This window comes from Toxorhynchites rutilus, chromosome 1, assembly GCF_029784135.1.
Source record: "Toxorhynchites rutilus septentrionalis strain SRP chromosome 1, ASM2978413v1, whole genome shotgun sequence".
Lineage (NCBI taxonomy): Eukaryota > Metazoa > Arthropoda > Insecta > Diptera > Culicidae > Toxorhynchites > Toxorhynchites rutilus.
The window spans coordinates 135,930,330-135,947,663 of NC_073744.1; the positions used below are offsets into that span (position 1 = coordinate 135,930,330).

A 17,334-nucleotide genomic window follows, 5' to 3' on the forward strand; every position below is an offset into this window, starting at 1 on the left:
TACCAGTATTGACGTCAAATGCAGGATGAATTATAATAATTCGGTAAGCCTTCGTGATAGAGGCGAATGAACTGCAAAGTTTAAAGCCTCTTAAAAACAAAGAAAGAAGAAGAAGCCTTCGTTACTTTCTGCTACTCTGTATTCTGTGAGTTTAGTTGGGTGCATAAATAAAATCAAATGTTGAACATCGTAATTTATTATTTTATTTTATGTTCTTTTTTATATTATTAATTTCGAACAGTACAAAATCTAAAGGAGCTTCAAAATATCATATATTTAATATACTCATTTTCCGCTACATTGATATGCGATTATCACAAGTCAAGAATGAAAAGTGATTTGTTGTCTAAACTAGTACAGATAACATAGACTATTGACGCGTTCAACAGAATGTCACGTCTCAGTACTGTTTCTTCTCGTACAGTGTACACCACTTATAACTAAGTCATATTATCCTTTCGTATAATTGTTAAAACCCTTCCTCCGTTTGCTGGTTATAAATGGGGTACACTGTATACCAATGGTAATCTCTATACTAGCTTCGTTCCGCACGATGCCACGATAAGCTGCTGCCTGTTGTACCGGACGGAATGCGCCGATGATCAGGAGTGAGCAACTTCAATAGGAATGAAATATATACAAAGTGATGCATCCTTCGCTGAAGAATGTATCGAACAGGAGTAACTTTTTATTGCGCCTCGCTTTTGTTTCCGTCGATGTCCGACTTTTCCTTTGACCTGTCAATTTTTTCGCCCGACAACATGCGCTGGATGTCGACCAGAGACAAGCCTTTCGTTTCGGGAACGAGGAAAAACACGAACACTGTTCCCAGGAGGGAGAAACCAGAGAACAGCCAAAATACGCCAGCGATGCCTAGACTGTCGCGGAGCGTTCCGAAGATATTTGTCACGAGGAAGGCCAACAACCAGTTAAATACTCCGGCAAGTGGGCTAGCGTAGGCTTTGACGTTGTTTGCGAAAAGTTCGCCCACCAGTAGCCACGGAACCGGTCCGAATCCGATGGAGAACATTGCGATGAAGAGACACACGGCTAGAACGGGTAGCCAGCCTAGATTCTCGACTTGGCTGGCATCGTTTTCTTTGAGCTGGAAGTACACGGCCAGAAGAATGGTGGAGATGGCCATGAAGAAGTCGGAAATCATCAGCAGGATTCGGCGACCCGATTTATCGACAATGAATGTGGCGAGCAGAGTGGCGACCACTTGAATTGATCCGACAATAATTGTCGCATCGGTCGCCTTCAGTCCGGTGTTGGCATCATCAAAAATGGCAACGGTGTAGAAAATAACGGCGTTGATTCCAGACAACTGCTGGAAGAACATCATTCCAAGGGAGATGATCAGCGCGCGAATTGTTGCCTTTTGGCGGAATCCTTGCACAAAAGTGATTTTCTCCGCGCGCATCCTGGCTTCCTCTTCCTTCAGCTGTTCAATTTCGGCCCGCTCGTCATATCGACTGCCACGAAGCCATTTCAGTGATTTGGAGGCTTCATCGTAGCGACCTTTCTCGACCTGAAATGCATGCAAGCAAGATATAATTTCGCATACTTCGGTTGTGTTGGGATAATACTTACATAATAGTGTGGACTCTCCGGCATAAAGAAAAAGATCAATCCGAACACAAGTGGAATGACGCCGCAAATAATGCTGAGCACTTGCACGCTGACCGCAGCTCCAATGCCATACACGAACAGGATACCAACGGTGACGAGCAGTTGGAAGAACGTTCCCAGGGTGCCACGGATCGATGACTGTGCAATTTCAGCCGTGTAAGTCGGCGAGGCCACACAAAATGCACCACCGCCAACACCGAGGAAGAATCGACCCACCATTATCATGGCCACATTGTTGGCAAATATGATCAGCAACCAGCCCAGCAGCAGGGGTAAAACCAGCGATAACATAGCCCACTTGCGGCCCATCTTCTTCATCATGATACCGATCGGGAAGCACATCAGTGCCGCTCCCAAATTAGCTATCGATCCAATCCACGAGAACTGATCGCCCGTGATGGGAAATCCGTACTCATTCTCCCTCACCAGAGGATGTTCGGCCGGGGATGTCCACCCGAGGAAGGTACCCGCAGCTAAAGCGCCACCAGATGCTGCCAGGCCAGCGATGTATTGCGGTAGCTTTCGGCCGGATTCTCCGGCCACATTGTTGACCACAAAACTGCTCATCGTTTCGCGCGTCTGTAACACAGAGAAATGGTAAAGCATTAGTTAAATGAAAAGTCTTCTGTAACGGAAGACAGTAAGTACTTCGTCAGTAACGATCGCATCAGCATCCTCGGATGCGCCATATCGGCGCGAATGCGATGGAATCGCAGGGATCAAAGGGGAACGTTCACCGGTCGAATCAGACATTTTGAAATGATTTGAAGAGGGCGCAGAAAGAGTATTTTCCTCGATGTCGCAGCTTTGTACTTATTGAGTTTTCACAACCCTAAAGAGCTTCTAATTGAATTTGTTCGCTATTACGGCATCAACTCCGTGGCTCCTCAAGTGTGGCGCAATACAATTACGCCTCAACTAGGAGCAGTGAAAAAATACTGTTTCCTGCAGAATTTTCTGTGCCACTGATAATCCCATTCATGCTTGCAACATTAGCATTCTATCACAGCCAGATTTGCGGCGTTATCATGTTATCGAAGTAACAAATAAATAACATCTAACATTTGCGCTACGCGTAAACTAAATACTATTATTATTATTCTCGGACAAAGAAGTGACGAATGAACTGACGATTTGTTTTAGAACAGTGTTCATCGTGATGGTAAAGTAGACCCAACCCGACAGTGTTGCCTGTCGATTGTGATATACCGTTTTGTTTCAAATTCCGTAAACTGCATTTTTCAATGTCAATTTACTAGACTGTAATGTTATAAATAATTGAATAATGAAAACCCTGACAGCCTATAATTTATAATACTAAGCATAATAATACTATATCTATGCATATGTTTGCGTTAGCAAATTCCGTAAAAAACAAGCATCGTAAATTTTCTAGTTTTTGTAGTTGTTCAAAATATTTTGTTTGCTGTTTTCATGTTAAGTAGAAAATGTAAGAATCTAAACAGATGAAACAATGATCTTTTATGCATAATGTTTTATTAAAATTATCATTTGAGTAGTGTTCTGAATTCGAATCAAGTTTCGACGTATAATTCAAATTCAGAACAGTAGCTATTTGAACACACTATTTTCAGGCAGATACAGCAATGTACAATGGTCCAGGAGATGCATTTAAGTGGAAATTAACATTTAGAGCTTGACAGATATTCTCTAGAAAAAAAATGTCTTAGACAAAGTTGTTACTCATGATAGAACGCTCGTTTTTATGTTGCCAAAAAATAGGGATTTTGATCACCCTATTTTTTGCCAACATGGTAAAAGGATGAAATAAAAAATCTAACTTTCTTATCTTTCTAGATAGAGATAAACATAGTTCAACAATATTGTAGCCCCAGTTATTTTAAACAACTTTGTAGAACAACTATCTTTTAAAATAATCGATTTAACGTTTTTTCTAAGTTGCATTAGGGTGACCATGAAAAAACGTGTTTTTTTCTGCTTTAACTTTTATATTTCAAATTCTGCATCAAAACTGTCTTCGTACAACTTTTAGAGCTTATCGATACCAACATTTTGCAATGCAGAACTTGTCTATATCTTAATTCTACTCAAAGTTATTGATGGACCCCCGATTTTTGCATTTTCTACCATGATTATGCATTTTGAATCAATTTTATTGTATTCAAGTGAAAACAGCTGAATGGATACAACTCAATGTGGTTGTTTATTTTCACTATTGCATACAATTCGTACGACCACTCTTCTGCATCCTGTGTCATCGCCGCCTAAGGCCACGGTGATACTGCCTGCAGCTTCTTACGAAATTAAGGCTGCACGAAACGCACACAATCGTGAGAAGTAAACAACTACATAGAATTGTATTGGTGTGGTTACTTTGCTGCCCACTTGCTTCGTTCGAATTCGCCAGCTTCTATCGAACGAAATTGTTTGTTTCTCCTCGTCAGTTATCGCACAATCAAGTTTTCGTGCGTACTCCATCTGCTTATTTTCACCTCGGCCTAATGCGCGCGCGAGTATATCGCATGCGATTAAAAGTCTGCATTGTAACTTTTAATCGCATGCGATATACACACGCGCGATGTTTTTTCAGAGCAGCTCTTCACAATGGTGCGCGATATTGCACGATGATCTGTCATAATCTGTCTGTCAAACCTGCATCCCTCTAATCATCCTGCCATTGTTTGTTATGGAGAAGGTACTAGATTGATGGAACAAAATTATATCGTTAGATGTGTGAATGCAAGTATTCCAGATAATTAATAATTGAAAAACTAGCTAATGCAATAGAATATTAACGAAAATGTGTAAAAATAATTATGATTATGCAGCAATATACTTGCAATAGGTGATCGACTTAGCTCTTACTTATTGGAGCGGTTCATATGTATAAAGCTGAACATTTATTTCGATATATCGTTCCTCCCATCTAGCACATTTTGTTCCACCTGTCAGATGTATGTTGCGTCTCCTGTCAAAGCAACGCGATTTTCGCGGCAAAAGCTTGGAGAGTTCTATCTTTTTTCGCACTGTCATGGGTGATTTCGCGCTTTGCTCTGATTGGTTGGCGAATAAAAAAACGTTATTGAAGAAAAAAAATCGCGTTCAATGTGAATGTTTATAGTCATTAGCGACAGGGATAGCAGCACTCAAATCTAGTACTGCAGCACTGGAATTATGAAACTGAACAGGTTTGTGTGTGTAATAGCTTGAATAGTAAAATGAATTGAATTTGAATTCGAGTCAGGTCTAATAAAGCAAGTTAATCCCAATTGTACCGCCAAAGTGAACAGAAGTGTCAAATAAAATCATTCCAAGTTATTACCCGATCCACAGTGTCTATTGAATTTTCTAAGTTCCGATTGGAAATCTCGATCCTGCCCTAACAGACACATTACAATTTCTTTTTACTATAAATTTCTTAGTACTTCAATCAGAACTCGTCATCATAATATAAAATTATTTTCAGACACAATTTTTGTTAAAGATTCTTTAATGATCTGCAAATAACATGTTTCTCCGTTACATGGAATACATGTTTGATATACAATAGAAAATATAATTAAATAAAGATAGCTCAAATCGAACGATTCCTTTCTCGAGTTCTGCGCTTACCAACACATTTGGCGATCCACTTATATTTATAAAGATAGAAGATATATCAGAGCGTTTTTTCACCTGAAAATCCATTTCCTCTTTCGAACAAAGATCAATTTCGTTAGCGCAAATATCAAATGGACTAACAACGCTTATCACGTAATTGTGGAACAAATGGGAATTTTTCCTTCAGAGTTTTTCGAAAACCACCGTCCCTCTTTCAAGAGAGGGAGGTATTTCAATTCATCATTGAAAGATTTTTCGTACTCAAAAACGCTTGCCACATTTTGGCTCCATTTGTTTGATTAGTTCTCGAGTTATGCAGAAGTTTGTGTTTCATTTGTATGGCAGCCCCTCCGAAACATTTATTGCCTTCTAAAACCTCCACATGCCAAATTTGTTTCCATTTGCTTGATTAGTTAGTTCGCCGCAACACCCCTCCCCACTCTTTAGAGAGTGAAGATATTGTACCGCGGGACCCTGGACTTGCACTGGGACAAATACACGACAGGGTTATTGAAACGCGCACGGTACAATATGATAAAAACAAACTTTATTTTACGACATACTAAAACGATACATTTCACTATGGACGATCAACAATTACTCGATCCACAACAATAACAAAAGTAAACAACAACAAAATGACAACCACATTAAAATACATGTATGCGCATCTTTAGCATCACTCAATGACAGTCATGCTGTCATGCGCGAGCTCTGCGGGTTTTAGCTGCGACGGATCAACACGGTATCCAAAGCGCGACAAAATAGAGTTGTCCACAACAGAAGAGAAGTGTTGAGCCCCCATAGAATCATTTACTGTCCCCTAAAACCCTCACATATTTACTTTGGTTACAATTGCTTAATTAGTTCTCGAGTTATGCAAAAATTTGTGTATGGCAGCTCCCCCCTTTGTGCTCCCTTGGCCGAGTGGTTAGCGTCACAACTAACATGCCGGGTGTTCGGGTTCGATTCCCGTTCTGGTCGGGGGAATTTTTCGTCAAAGAAATTTCCTCCGACTTGCACTGTGATCACGCGTATTCTAGAGCTTGCCACTCAGAATGCATTCAAGGCGTGTTACTTGGAATAGAAATCTCAACTAAGTACTAATAAAAATGATGCAAGTAATACTACGTTGAGACGGCGAAGTTCCTCTAGGAACGTTAGTGCCATTGAAGTAGAAGAAGCCCCCCTTCAGAGAGAGGGGAAGAGTATCGAACCACCATTGAAACATTTCTTGCCCCCTAAAACCTCCACGTGTCATATTTGGCGCCACTTGCTTGATTATTTCTCGAGTTATGCAGAAATTTGTGTTTCATTTTTGTGGGAGCTCTCCCTTCCAAAGGGAGAGCGGTCTTGAACCATCATGAGTATCTTTCTCGGTCCCGAAAAACCCTACATGTAATTTCCATGTCCATAAGAGCCAGACAGAAAGACAGACAGAAATCCCTTTTTATACATATAGATGTCGAGTTTCGGTAGAAGTACTGAGAAGTTTATAGTAGAAGGAAATTGTAAAGCGTCAAAGGATAATCAATCAATGAATAGTTCTGAGATTGGAGCCACGAACGTTCACTTAGTAAAAAAACATGAATGTTCGAAAATATTCATATAAAAAAACCACATGCGATCAACTGCTTCAAGGACGAAGGGTCTTAAAATCGTGAAGGTGGATGAGAAACGAATCTACAATTATATGGTCGGTGTTCATTCAGACCGGACTATGTGAAAAGCGAGCTTGAAGTTTAATTCTGTAAGGGATTTTCGTTGATAATTCAAAACAATTTCGATCCGTTATTCCTGTTGTACGCTCGATTTTCTAAATCGGATGAATGTGGTATGTAGATCACAGAATGCTCAACATAATGCAATCATTGGATTGCATCTGAGTGATTCAATGCCGAAGCACAAAGCACATGACGAAATTTGTTCAAATTTTGGATAGTTTTGAAATCCCACTTACGGTTCTTATAGCATCTACGCGATCAGACTGGTGTACTTAAGCAAATAACACGAAATAGTTTGAAGTGTTCGAGATACCAATCGTTTATTGTGAAATCACTAATCGATAAGATTCAGACCTGTAGAACCATTTAGAACCGTTTGCCATCAAACAACTTCAAACAATTTCAAACGTTTCATGTTAACTATACTTCGCTGTAATATCCTCAAAAGTGTCAAATTCTGTGTTCATAAGAAATTTTCTGCGCTTGAATTTTTCTATTCGATTGTCCGGTGTATTTTCATATAAACTCCAACACCTTCCGCACTTATCATCACACAAAATTTACATATTCGGTTTGTCAGACAATTTGCGCATCGAATATGGAAAACATTTCAAGTCTCTATGCATGAGAATCTAATGAAATATGGAGCGTTGCATAAGAGCAGAATCAGTTGTTTATATTGCCAAGAGCTAGTTTAGAATACATCCGATTGGAGTTTGATTTGAATAAATGATGGAATTGATTTGAAAATGCACCGAAATTCATAGACCTGTTGATTCATGTTTTGATACTCCAGATAATATGACCGGTAGCGAAAAAGTGATAATCTGCAGTGTTAATATCTGGATTATGCAACGCATGAAACAAACAAAATGCGCACACCAGCTGTTGCTGCAAAAATGCTTTTCGTTCTGTTCTCGTTTTTCAGCAAACGGCCATAACATTCCGACCCAAAACACGGAATTGAAATCGTCATGCACAACTTTTTTGTGCTTCTTGGTCACGCCACATGAGCTAGAAATAAATAGAGTTAAAATTGGACAGAGTGAACTGCGGAAAAAGGATCGATTCGCGGGCAAAATTGTGCATTCACTTTCGTTTCGCACTAATTATCGTCGAGTGTTTGACCAAATTCCAGAATTAAAATCTGAAATTTTATTTTCCAGAGGGTGTCGTGTATACGAAAACTGTACTCGATATCTCAATAACATGATTGGTTTGTTGCATTCAAGGAACTTGTTTTATAAAACACGGCTTTCCTTTCCGTTGTAATGTTTTTCATCCACTACTCGTTTTGCAGTGCATTTCTAGTTGAGACTAGTGCAGATGCTCAGCTGGAGAACTGCTTCCTACCACAAGTAGCGAACTCGCGCTTTCAACGTGCGAGATGTTTGATTTCGATTTGCCACACCACAAAACGTGAGTTTTTTTGCACGTGATTTTTTCAACTTAGCAGTTAATTACTTTTTAGTCACATACCTTCTTCCAGAAGGATTGCACCATTTTGACCTCCTCTCACACTTCCGCACTATTTTCACAGTTCTTATAACCGACCACTGACCAAACCGGAAGAAACAGAACCTCCCAGAATCAATCGACCGGAACAAAAAACTCCAAGTACTTTCAAATCCGCACCGAATCGAGCCGTAAGCGCGCGCGAGTTGAGCAAGCGGAAAGCGAAAGATCTTCACCTTACCGCGACTGTTCAGGGACTGATCGGTTGGACGAACCGCGCGCGCGGTTCGCGGACGTTTGCGAAAAGCGCGCAAAAATGTGCACACCACCAATGGTGAATCATTTTCTTCCAGCTCGAGGGCGTGTGTGTGTGGAAAACAACTGACCATACAGGTGTTCTGTGATGCAGGTTCCGAACAGACAACAATTCGCACAAAGCATAGCAGCAGCAACACATATGTGAGTGATTGCATGTTTTGGGGGCTTGGCGAAGAAAAAAAAGTCAGCTAAAATGTCATTGCTTTTGATTAGTATTTTCCGAACGTAGTCAGGCATGGTGACGGCAAGTAGTGACGAGGAGGGTTTGCCAGGGAATTTCGTCTGAAAAATCCCTCGTGAAAAAAATTTGCGGTGAATGCTTCGATACGACGTGGAACAGGTCACGCTCGCTCGATGTTGTTCTCTCGCAACGGCATTGCATCAGATTTTCGGTTTAATTGGTTTAGGACAAGTGTAGAAAGCCTTTGGTATTCTCAGCTCGATAGTCATTTTCATACTGAGCAAGCTGCATATTTGATTATGGTTATTCATATCATTTTAATCATTTACATACTAGCTGTACCATGTGCGAGTGTTGTAACGAGTCCAGCTAGAATTCTTCTCAGTTTTGACATTCCTCGTCATTTTAATATATTATTTGCTTGAACCTAGTTTTATTTTATTTTGTGAGTAACGGTACTCAATGATGTGTTCTTCAGACAAGTGCTCCTGCACTACTTTGATATTAGGCTGTCAAAAAAGTCCTGCGGTATTTTTTTTAAATTTTCATTTGTTCATAAAATTAGTTACAATCATCTGTTTTGAGTCAAATATGCGCCGTTTTGTTCGATGACTTGTTCCCAACGAGATGCCAACTTCATAATACCCCTGTTATAGAAGCTCGCTTCCTTATTGGCAAAAAACTCGGATAGCCAATTTTCACAGGCCTCTTTTGTGGCTAACTTCTGACTACCTAGCTCGTTCGCCATGGACAAAAACAGGTGGTAGTCACTTGGTGCAAGGTCCGGACTATACGGCGGATGCAAAAGAACCTCCCATCCGAGCTCCCGGAGCTTTTGGCGCGTCTCCAAAGAAGTGTGTGGCCTGGCGTTGTCCTGATGGAAGACAATGAGGCCTCTGTTTACCAAAGATGGCCTCTTCTTCATGAGTGCTACCTTCAAGCGGTCCAGTTGTTGGCAGTACAGGTTCGAATTGAGCGTTTGGCCATAGGGAAGCAGCTCATAATAGATTATTCCTTGACAATCCCACCAAACACACAGCAGAACCTTCCTGGCCGTTAATGAGGGTTTGGCCACCGTCTGAGCCGCTTCAGCGGGCTTCGACCACGACCGTTAGCGCTTCACGTTGTCGTAAGTGACCCACTTTTCATCGCCAGTCACCATCCGCTTCAGAAACGGGTCGATTTTGTTGCGATTCAGCAGCGATTCACATGCGTCGATACGGTCAAAGATGTTTTTTTGCGTCAACGTGTGTGGCACCCATACATCGATCTTCTTTGTGAATCCAAGCTTCTTCAAGTGGTTAATAACGGTTTGATGACTTATCCCCAGCTCTTGGCCGATGCTACGGCTGCTACTATGCCGGTCTTTCTCGGCTAATTCAGCGACCTCTACACCAGAACGAAAACGTTGAAACCATCGTTGTGCGGTGGAAATGGAAACTGTATCGGGTCCATTAACTGCACAAATTTTATTGGCAGCTTGAGATGCATTTTTGCCTTTGTCATAATAGTACTGTAAAATATGTCGGATTTTCTCTTTATTTTGCTCCATATTTGCGACACTATAACTCACGAACGACTTAACCAAACAAAACACTGTCAAGGACTATATTATAGCGCGCAAAAATACCTTTCCAACAAGCTATAGTATGACTCGATAAAATGAATACAACTAGAACTACGCGCTTACAACGACACCTCGCGGAAATACCGCAGGACTTTTTTGACAGCCTAATATGACGGAAAGCGTTGTTCTTCGAAGAAGATCAAGCTTCATTGCACGAAATGTTTGATAAAGAAAATATGATAGAATAAAGACAGACTCCTCCCCTCTTCTCCATTCACCATAGAAACGTTTCGTGTTCCCTAAACTCTTCACAGGCCAGTTTTGGCTCCATTTGCTTGATTAATTTTCGAGTTATGCCGAAATTTGTTTTTCATTTGTATGGCAGCCTCCCATTAGAGAGGGGGGAGGAGTATCTTATCACCATATAATTATTTATGGCACCCTAAAACCTCCATATGTCTAATTTGGTTTCGTTTGCTTGATTGATTCTCGAATAATGTAGAAATTTGTGTTTCATTTGTATGGCAGTCTCAAAATATCATGAAAACCTTCCCCGGCCCCAAAAACCCCTACATACCAATTTTCATGTCGATCGGTTCAGTAGTTTCCGAGTCCATGAGAATCAGACAGACAGACAGACAGACAGACAGACAGACAGAAATCCATTTTTTTTATATATAGATATGCTAGAGCCAATATGAGCGAGCGAAACAGGAGACACAATTAAAAGCATATGAGCTTCGTATAGTTTGCCAAATACACGGCCCAGACAGAGAAAGATATATTCTCGTTCATGTTCTTCTTTATCTTCTTAGAAAACAATTCTTCAATTCCAACTTCATGTTGTGATGAGGTGTGATGTTATTACGCTTCTTTAAAACAGCACTGGCAGCTACAGTGACTCAAATCCGTAATCGTACTCCACCATGCCGATCTCTTTTCCCTTCTTTTGAAAGTCGAAAATGAGCTTTCGGAACATTCTATTTAGATAAAATTATAGTGTCATATGACAGTAAAAAGGTTTGCTATTTGTACTCACAATAATGGTTTTTATTTCTCTAAAAACGGCGTATGTATGTGCTAATGTATGAAAATTGGCTCAAACTCATATTCGTACGCTGGTTGAAATATCAACTCGAATTCGAAGGCGTTGAACAATTTCCGAATTCCATCATTAGTATGGTCTCCCTTATTCATTGCAACTATATTTAACTGTCTTTAGCCATATCTACGAGTCTTTTTGTGTATTCGGAAGGTATATTTATCAATTTTTTCATATGGTGGTTTTTAAAATCGTTATTTTTATAAATTGAATGGTTCCTAAATTCCCTACACAGATAACTTCCTTAGTTTTTTACTGAGATTGATGTCGGAAGATTGTGGAGGAGTATCAATAACTTTTGAGTAATTGGAATGTAACCATGTGCGAACTTCATATGTCTTGAGTTCTGGGTCTTGGCAAAACAGTTTGAAGAAAATGATCGTTTTCGCACACTTCCCATCAAGTAATATCAACCAACCACTAATCGACTACTCACAAGATATTAAATCTTCATCTGCTGACGCACTGTATAGTGAAAAACGTCGGAAAACTCGAGCTAGTGCTCTGAAAGCTAATTTTCATTTTTCGATCTTCGGCAATGGTTTTGTTTGTATTGGTGAAAGCATCATTATTTTTTTGACACTGATGCCAGACAACATCATCGAAACAGCTTTAAAAACCACTCAATAAAATGTTATTCCAGAGTCATAGCGTTTCATGTCATGAACATCAATAGAATAAAATTGCGTTGATATCAATACAATTATTATTTTTACGTTTAGTGGGTCTATAATGTAAGTTTTAGCAGCTTTAACATTGGGTAAGAAAATTGTATTGCAGAGCTCGGAACACTGCCACGGCTGACTATGCTTTCAAAAATAGTAAACGGAAAAGTATTACATTCAATCAAAATACCTCGGCCAACGAAGAGAAGGGTTAAGGCTCTCCAACGTGAATATGTGAAAACAATACGATCAACGAAGGAAAATATTAAGGAATTATCAACATCGAGTTACTATGCGGAAGAACTTGTTAATACTGAAAGAGCCCAAATTCGCGTGTTTTATAAAATTGCTCATGTTACACAAAGATTCTCATAATTGGGATGTTGCCGTCTCCAGTACTATGTATGTGTGGCCGACACGGGATACTTCCTATTGGGGTGCAACTGACCATTGATCAGCGACGCCCCCTAGTCTGTACCTCTTATCAATCGTGGTGCATCTCTCTTGACTCGAGGAATCCAGGGTAGAATGGTCACTGGGCGGTACAATCTTCTGCTCGTGTAGAGTTGTCATGAGCGGTACAACCTTTGGCTCTTGTTGAATGATCAGTGGCCTGCACAACCTTCGACCTGTGTATCTGTAAAGAGTATGTGTATGTATTGCCGCGACTAAGTAAAAGTTTATCGATTGGATAGGAGGGATATGATACTGGGATACAACGGAGGAAACATCATTAAAAGTTGACATCGGCATTTCTGAGGAACAGGTATAGATGGAGCAGAAGATCAGGATCACGACTACCTAAGATATCCCAGACGGGGATATCCGATTGTCTGCCTAGTGCCCTCAATGCTCTGGAAAGCTTAGAGCGGGTAGCATGGAACCGGATACACGACCAGACAACATGCTCGATGTCGTGGTAGCCATCGTCACTGCTGCGAGCCCAATGCGATAATGATGCGCGTTTAGGTTGTAGTGATTGGACATAAGCCGAGATATCACGCGAATGAAATCACGACCTACATTCAATCCCTTGAACCATGCACTCGTCGAGACCTTAGGGATAATCGTGTGTAACCAACGACCGAACTCATCTTCACTCCACATGCGCTGCCAACTTACGAGCGTGTGCTGACGATGAATGTGGAAAAATTCATTATAAGCAATTTGCCTTTCAAAAAGTGTGCCAACAACAATGATTGATCCACAGCAATTGCAAATGTTGGCCTTTCCAAATCATAGTTTATTATAGTATTGCTTCCAATTCTATGTACTTATTTGGCTGAATAAGAAATAAAAATAGGTTTTGAGATAGTAAATTCATTTAAACACACTTTAGTTTTTATTATTGAAAACAATACTTTAGTTAATAGGAGTACCGGTAAGTTTCTTCGTTTTTTTTGAAAAATTAATGCTTTTTTCTGCACAAATTGTTACAAATTCAATATTCAAAATATTGACTATCGTTAGTCACAACTCCATCCATCTTTCTAAAAATTCACGGATCCCTTTGCGGAAATAATCGGCCAGTTTGTCGGCTACCCACGAATCGATCCAATTTTTGACTTCATCAAAATTGGAGTAGTGCTGGTCATCCAAGCCATGTTGCATCGATCGAAAAAGGTGGTAATCGAACGGAGCAATGTCTGGAGAATACGGCGGGTGGGATAGGACCTCCCATTTCAGCGTTTTCAAGTATGTTTTGACGGGTTTCGTGACATGCGGTCGAGAATTGTCGTGCTGCAAAATAACTTTATCGTGGTTTTACTCGTAATGGGGCCGTTTTTTCTTCAGTGCACGGCTCAAACGCATCAATTGTCGTCGTGAGAGATCCCCCGTAATGGTTTCGTTCGGTTTTGGCAGCTCATAGTACATCACACCCAGCTGGTCCATTCAAATAGACAGCATAACCTTTTGGTCGTGAATATTCCCCGAGGCCGTCGATGTTGATGCATGACCGGGGTATTGATACGTTGCCCGATGTTTAGGATTGACGTAATGGACTCATGGCGATGAAACAGTAATGATTTTATGCAAAAAACCCTTTCTTTTATTCCGTTGGAGAAGTTGTTCACACGTGAAAAAACGACGTTCGACGTCTCGTGGCTTCAATTCATACGGTACTCATTGTCCTATCTTTCGGATCATTCCCATTGCTTTGAAACGATCGGGTATGGTTTGCTGAGCTACTCCAAGTCTATCTGCAAGTTCTTGTTGCGTTTGTGACGGATATTGATCGAGCAAAGCCTCCAATTCTTCATCTTCAAACTGTAACTATAAACATAGAAACAACGAAATTTTCAAGCATTGCAGCAGCGATGGACCTCCAGGATTCTCTCACAGCAGCTTCTAGTTCCCGAACTGTTCCGTACTGCCTTCCATCGCTGTACACACGTCGTGCAAGAATTCCCCAGAGGAGCTCGATTGGATTTAGGTTTGGACTAAGTGCTGGCCAGTCCAAGACCTTGATGTCCCGCTCCGAAGACAACTGCACACTACTCTTACTGACATGGATGACTGCATTATCTTGCTGGAAAACTGAAGTCTTTAGGCATATAATCCTTGGTAAATGTAAATGGTAAATCCACGCACTTTTCTGAGTTCATCCTGGTTGAAAATGTAGCAAGAGGAGTTTTCCCATGACGTGAAAAACCACCCCAAATCATGAGTGTTCCGCCTCTGCTTGACCTTGGGTTGCTTCCTCAAATCATGCCAGTAGTATGCACAATAATCCGGGCCATCCAGATCTGCACAACGTGCAGTTCGACTAGGAAAATTATGTCAGTTTGGATAAGGTTTTTGTAGGTGCCGCAATTGAATTGTTGATCAATGAATATTTGGTCGCATGTAAAATCTAGCATTTAATTTCAATGGTCCTTTGATTATTAGCATGACGAATATATATCCAACTTGCCGCATTACTCAGCAATCGTTGAACGATTGTTTTCAGAATACAATTTGAACAAAACAAAACTAAGAAATAGAACAGGAACAAAAACTATGCGCGGAATTCTACCTTCCAAAAATTATGTAGACATGCATAAAGAACATTCAGGGTTAGTAAGAATCACACAGAATGTAAAACAAAAGTATAATGTTAATAATGATCAAACAGATTGAGGAAATTTAAAAATGCTACGGTACTTACGTATTAACGCCAATTTTATGATTTTATTGCTATAAAATTTATTCTGAGGGTAAAGTAATAGGGTGGCGAAGATCCCATTTAACGAGGATAAGGAACAGAGACGGTCCCAATTCATCGAGGTGACGGAATCCGAGTCGACCGCCGACTCGCTGTCAGAAGCGGTGGCCTCTCGCAAACAAACCTGTTTCCCCAAATTGTAAACAATGAATTTCACTAAGAAAAAATTTTCAAAAAATTCATATTGAAAATAACGCTCCGGTGGCAGTAATACGTAATTACCAACGCTACATAATGACACTGTCACTGTATACCCTTATTTGTATTGTTAATATAAAAAATTGAGAAAAAAAAATTCTTCCAGTTTATTCCAATTTTTTTCCAAATTTTTCTAGCTTTTCTAAAAATTTGGTTGGCATCTCTGCGCACAAGTCACTTTATCATTTTGAAAATTCAAACAAATGAAAATAAACACTATATTTAAATTAGCATATCTGTATTTTTAGCAGAACACAATCTGTATAAAAATTCTGCATCAAAAAAATTGGAATCGATCCGATTGAATTTGTATGGATTTGTATTAGAATAATTGATTCCTTTTACTGCTTTTCGCTTTACGGCCATGTTTCGTGAAACGAATCTAGGCCGTAAAGCGAGATATGGGTGTATATTGAACTGTAAGAAACTGCTTTTAAATTTTGGAAAACATGAGTTTTCAAAGATACAATTGAAGTTCTTCTTAACATGTACGTCTTACCCCCCTTTCCCCTACTAATCGATAAAAACAAGGCCTAAGCAATACCCGTAAGGTATACACGACATAGATCACGAAGTTAGACGGCAACAGAAAAGAATAAATAGAAGATTAATTTATGCAGAAAAAAGTAAATTGAATAATATTGAGAACTATTTTTTTATATCGCAATAATCATTTTGCGTGAGAAGTATTTGTAATATTTCTAAATTTTCATTACAAAAGGAAATTTCAGACGTCATCCTACGACAAAATGGCAGTATTTTACGCAGATTGAGAATAAAGCATGCAATAATAGTATAGGGTAAATGATCATGGTTTGTTCAATTTAGGGTGTTTTCACGTAACTAGTAAATGCAAATCGATTTATCTTCATGAAAATCACATATAATGAATACGAGCTTGGGTTTGTTGAAAAGTCCCAAACCATGATCATATTTTCGACTGGACGAACCAAAATTGTTTACACCCATACCTCGTTATACGGCCGCTCTTTATACGGCATTTCGCTCTAACGGCCCACTTCAATTAGAACACGTTTTCGATTTACGGCCTACAATGATTCGCTATAACGGCAAAAACAAAACTTTTTTTCGATGTCAATATATAGCCATGCCAAATCGATATAGTGGTTCTCAGATTTTCGTGAAAAGTGGTAGTTTTGTTTCTTATTGCAAAATATTAGATTCGATTTTTCCTTTTCAATTACAGTGCTCATATCCATTTTACGGAGGTCCAAAAAATCAACGCTTTCCCTTTTTTCAAAAATGACTTTTTCCAAAAATTCATCACTTCTAACCTACTGGACCGATTGAGCGATCGATATATCAAATTAAAGCCAATGAGCTTTTTGACAGAATCACACTTGCGAATAAAACTGATTCTAGTCGCATAGATCAAGTCTAGTCTCATAGGAATATTGCACGAAGACTAAAAATATATTAATTTTGAAAAATCTTAACTCGAAAATGAAAAACAATACCATTCTGAATTTTGGGTATGTTATGAAAATCCTTAGCACTCAAGCAAAAAATTAAAACAATTGTAGGAGCGTTGGTCTCGAAATCGTTTAAACTAAAACAAAATAAATGACAATAACAATCAATAATTATGAAAACAAAATTCTTTTTTTTTGTCTGTGTAATATTTTTTCCAAAAAAGACTAGCTCATTGGTTTCAATTTGGCATGTCGATCATTTAAATCGGTTT

At 39.6% G+C, this 17,334-nt stretch overlaps 1 protein-coding gene across 3 annotated transcripts in view; it reads right to left on the reverse strand.

The window, feature by feature from the left end:
• Window positions 1-180: 180 nt before the first annotated feature.
• LOC129762690 (facilitated trehalose transporter Tret1) overlaps window positions 181-17,334 on the reverse strand; it is a 67,106-nt gene continuing 49,952 nt past the window's right edge. Inside the window, exons 1-3 of one of the 3 annotated variants that reach the window (XM_055761174.1) lie at window positions 8,418-8,660; window positions 1,594-2,211; window positions 181-1,531 (exon numbers count right to left, since the gene is read on the reverse strand). In XM_055761174.1, coding sequence (XP_055617149.1) covers window positions 689-1,531; window positions 1,594-2,211; window positions 8,418-8,441 — 1,485 coding nt within the window. In that variant the 5' untranslated portion in view covers window positions 8,442-8,660 and the 3' untranslated portion in view covers window positions 181-688. Of the gene's footprint in view, window positions 1,532-1,593; window positions 2,212-2,280; window positions 2,759-8,417; window positions 8,661-17,334 lie in introns of those variants that run through there. The other 2 variants (XM_055761173.1, XM_055761176.1) reach the window with 2 other exon arrangements.